Below are 4,949 nucleotides of genomic sequence, written 5' to 3' on the forward strand. Positions count from 1 at the left end.
ATATTTGTTTGTTTGTTTGTTTTGGGGGGGGGGAGGGGAGGGGGCTGTGTTTTATTGCGAGGGCGGACGGGGGGAGTGTGGAGAAAAAGGGAGGGTTTAGTTTAATTAGTTTATGTTTACACTCACTACACTGTGTGAGTGTACAAACTATACTGATGTATTTAGGTGTATAGCCTCATACAAGAAGACTCGTTGTTATGATGACACCACCACCAAACTATATACAAAATTTTACTTTATTCAAGTTTCGTTGTTGCAGGTATATACCACTGTTATGAGTTGTGCAGCAGTCGCCATCTATTACATATATCGGTGACAAGCTTCAGTTAAACAACGTCGACACCCTATTCTGAGATATTCTAGATTGGGTAGGAGACAAAATGCTGATACATAGCATAGAATTGGTTCACTTACTCATCAACGCTTAGTTGGAATCTTGTGTTCTTGTTTGTTTTGTACAATATGATAGATGCATGTGACTTCTGCTATGGAATAGCAGTTTTACAAGTTGTTTGTTCGGATTCAAAAAAGTGTTAGTATTCGATTGCCTGCATACTGAATATGACCATGACATTAGCGGGATTACTTTTATATCTGCGCGCTCGTGAAAATTGTTGCTACGAAGTTCTATGTACTTAGTATAACCCAAATAGGGTCCAAAATTTTGAATGCCTGGACAACGATGTTCTAGTATTCCGAACATTTTGAACCGCAGAACAGCCTATAGTGAGATAAATTCCGAGTTTATTCAAGATCTAGCTTTGTGCACAATACATAACAATAACAATACGAGAGCAGGCAACGATTTAAGCATTATTTGAGACAGGGATCCAGCCCAGATGGACATAACACTGATCGTCTAAGTGTTTTCAACATCGACTTCAGTTCAAATTTTCAAGCTGCTCTATTTTCAATCGCACACGGCACAAAATGGAACCGAGTTACATATCGCTTATCAGTTATGCACTCGATCTATAGACAAATTAGGATTTTTTTATGTAACCCCAGCTTTTTCACCAAGGAGTAAAAAGCTCCGCGGTCGAAATGCCGAAAGCGAAACATCCGAAAGACTGAAGTGTCCGAAAGTTCCAAACTGGAAAGTCAAAAGTCAAAGTGGAAACCAGAATGGCGGAAGCTGGACCCAGAAACCCGAAATCTATAAATCACAAAGCCCAAAAATAAGAAAGGAAGGTCAAGAAACCGTAATATTTTGTTTATTTTTATATTCTTCTTTAAAAAATACCAACCTCAATATTAATTAAAATTAATAATAAAGTAAAATATTACCAGACTAAAAGAGAGTAGAAATCATAGAAAGTAGATTCATTCAGTCACTCTCTCGCTGAGAGTGAACCAGGAGTCCAGGACTCGTCAGTGACTCTCCAGTGACTTCAGAGTCAGTGCCCAACTGCCCACTGTCCAGACTCCATTGGTCACATCGTCACCACATACTCTACTCTAGTCACTACATAAATACTTTATACTTACTGAGTCACTGTCAGTCTGGCACACTTACCCACTGTCACCAGTCGGCAGTCAGTCAGTCAGACAGTCACACACACTGACAGAAGGCGGATGCATTTGAGAGAGTAGATCTGACATAAATATGTATGCATAGTCAGTACTCAGTAGTGTTAATAAAATACATAAATATCATGATGTCGCGACTCGCGGCACTATTCCTACTCAGTACTCGGTACTCACTCACACTTGACAGTTGACGCTCGCTCGCTCGCCGTGTGTCAGACTGACAGACAGTCAGACAGTCAGACATCCGTGATGTGAGTTAAAATGTGCCAGACATAATGTTGTCGTATTATCGTTTGACGTTTAGCATTTTGTAGATTTTTTGTTTGTGTGTGATTGTCAATTTGACATTTCTTGTCTAATTGGCCCAGTATTTTTCTGTTTTGCTTTTTTGCTTTACAAAAATGGTTGTGGTTTGCCGCCGCCGTGTCGCAACAGACGCGCCCGAAAAAAGCCGATGAGGACAGATACAAGTCGGTATGTCGTTTTCTCAAAGGATACTGTCGTTTACCAACTAACAATGCTGGCCAGCAGTTATGACTTAAATATTAGTTCTGGCAAGTTATATGTATATTTAACATATTCCAGATTTCCACTTATGCAATTTACTCCATCTATCTTCCAATGCAAGAGCTTCTTTCAGTAAAGCACTGTACAGAACAATGCTATACCATATGATGTCGCAACCGTATATAAAAACTAAGACTTTGGGTTCACATATCACAATCACTTTTTTTACATCTTATTCCAGGATTTGTAAATAACCATCTAAAGAGGGGACACAATGCGTACATTCTTTCTCCTCATCTGCGCCCTGGCGATTGCATCATGTAGCGCACATTGCTCAAGAAACAATCGAAACTACAAAGCAGGTCAAAATCAGGCTCAGGTACAATTTCGAGCTGCGTGGAGATACGCTAACTATGATTGTGATAAGCTTGACAAAACTTATCGCCAGGTACTACGCGCTAGCCCGTCGAGACCAATGTGTTTGAAGGAGGGCTTTGATGATAAAGTACAGCAGCTCTACAAAAAAGAGGATAAAAAGTGCAACAAAATAACCTGTGAAGATAAAGGTGTGAAGCGAGCCGACGATATGTGGATGCTGAACCGCAAAACAATTGGCAAAAAATGCAGTCAGCTCGATAAAGTATTTGAGAAGACCAATGCTGCGGCGCCTACTAAACCAAAGTGCGAAGTCACGGCGTACAATAATCGAGTTGAAGAATTGTACACGCGTGAGATGGATAAGTGCGTGGACGTATGCGTAGGTAACGGTGAAGACACCGGAGAGCGCATCGGGCGTCAGTTTTGTAGCATTGCCCAGTTATCACTCTATGCAGTAAACGCCGATGGCATTACAGTAGAGATTTGTGATGCCCAAGAGAAACAGGCTTGCCTAGACGAGTACGAAAATTACGTTGAAGACAAATGCAGTAGTCTACTGAAGGGAAATCAACAGTTTTACAACGATTTGAAAGCTACATGCGATATTACTTTCACTAGTGGAACTGGACCATTCTGAAAGGTTTCCAAAGCCGGTGTCAGCTTGAATTGAACAGTACGAGGTAGAGAATATCAAACAGTGTTTTTGAAATAAATACAATATGCCATCAGAATTATAAGTTGAATGTAAGCTGGCGGCCCAATACAATACAATCTAACACTTTTAATACGCGCGTTGGTTGTAAAATGTAATAGTTACCTATTATATTTTTGATTTTGTTCATAGCCTCCTAAAAACAAAACATTTTGTTATTGTTTTTTATTTTTTTTAAAACAATTAGTAAATTACAGTAAAAAAGACATGCAGTTTCTTGATTTTTTACGCCTTCGTCAGATTGTTGTTTTTATTTTTATTTTTAAAATGGCTCATGCTGCATGCATTCAGTTTATTTTTTAACATCAATATATTACATCCCCCCGTGTGTGAAGTTGAACTGTGAAGCTCTATACTTTATCTATAGGCTATGACCAGTGAGTCACCAGTTCACCACTGTGGCACTGACCTGTCGCATTCAGTGATTCCTCGAATCTTCAGGCCTTCTTTTTTTTTTAAACAAAACATATTCATAATTGATTGTTCCTCACGGGTTGACTTCAGAGTATTTAACAATTACAGTGATTGGACATAGCCATCTATTGTCTTTTTAGACGACTATGGATTGGAGAGTATAGCAGCGGTGCTTTTTTTGAGAGGTGGCATTTTTAAAAAAAAGCACTTTTTTTACATAGAAGTTCGAACTAATATCACAATTGGTCGTCGTAAACTGATAGGAAGTATGTTTTAAACTCACAACAAACCCACACTCACGTACCTATTGTACAATCGAATATCATAATAACCGACAAGTATTTGCAACATTACTTTGTAGGTAATTATTGTTGAGAGTCATCAATATTTCAACAGACGCCGAAACTTTCAAACACAAATAAAATCTTGAAATGCCGTCAGTTCCCATGTTTTACATTCATGTAGGGGTATACTACGCGTTCAAGACTTCAATGCCGTTGTTGACTTGTTGCCCGGTTCAAACTGTCTGTGCATAGAGCTTGGAGGCACGAGTGTGTATCATATAGAACGACTTGTTTGTTATTGTGAGACCGTTTCAGTAGCCTTCAAGTACACGTATAGTAATCGACATGCAGTAGGAAGTATGACATCGGAAATCGATATTGTATGGAATGGGGTTTCGCCGAATAATCGATACTAAATGAAAGCATTCGATACGCTTGCGCCAATCTGAACTCTATAGCGTCCGCGAATTATTCTACTACTCTGTATATTTAGTCCTTTCCTTTTGTATAAATAGCACGTTATAAGCAAGCGTCTGGCGCACGCCGTGTGTAGGACGCAGCTAGTCACCTGAGTGCCCGAATACGGGTATAGATGGTGAGGGCCTGTTCCTAACGCCTCCCATTACTAATAACCTATTAACCCAATATAAAGGTTCTATAGCGGTTTCCGTGATTATGTCCGTAGTACGATGGCGCTTAATCAACAATCACACGGACGGGCGTGCTCTGCGGCCGCGGCATGGCCACCAGGCTGTGTCCTGTGGCACAGACATCTACGTGTATGGGGGTGGTAATGAGGGCATTCTGGATGATCTGTTGGTATTTGATACCGGTATGTTAAGAGGATGTGATAATAATTTGCCGTGTTAGTATTGATGGTTGCATACGTGTGTTATAGTTATGGATGCTGCACCACCCGTCAGTTAGATGCTGTCTGCTGTACTGCCTTATGTTCGAGTGAACAATACTTAGCCCACATTTCTATGCGTGTTGTAGAATGTGCTGTTTGTATCTTCAGTATTGTAGACACAGTGCGCTTAGCTACATCAATGTGTTAAGTTCAGCAATACCGGGAAATGAGGGAAAATGTTCAAGTCCGAATAAGTGAATTTCGTTAGGTGTGG

The 4,949-nt window shown here is 40.1% G+C and overlaps 2 protein-coding genes across 2 annotated transcripts; both read left to right on the forward strand.

Annotated features, from left to right (window-relative positions):
* The first annotated feature begins 2,259 nt into the window (after positions 1-2,259).
* On the forward strand, positions 2,260-3,170 carry SARC_12701 (hypothetical protein). The gene has a single exon (XM_014293185.1). The coding sequence runs from the start codon at positions 2,312-2,314 to the stop codon at positions 3,050-3,052; it is 741 nt and encodes a 246-aa protein (XP_014148660.1). The 5' UTR covers positions 2,260-2,311; the 3' UTR covers positions 3,053-3,170.
* Positions 3,171-4,366: 1,196 nt separating this feature from the next.
* On the forward strand, positions 4,367-4,657 carry SARC_12703 (hypothetical protein; the record flags this gene model as incomplete). Its single annotated transcript, XM_014293186.1, has 1 exon — positions 4,367-4,657. A coding segment is annotated over exon 1 (157 nt), but the record flags the coding sequence as incomplete, so codon positions are not given.
* Between the last annotated feature and the right edge of the window lie 292 nt (positions 4,658-4,949).

Source organism: Sphaeroforma arctica, assembly GCF_001186125.1.
Source record: "Sphaeroforma arctica JP610 unplaced genomic scaffold supercont1.2516, whole genome shotgun sequence".
NCBI lineage: Eukaryota > Ichthyosporea > Ichthyophonida > Sphaeroforma > Sphaeroforma arctica.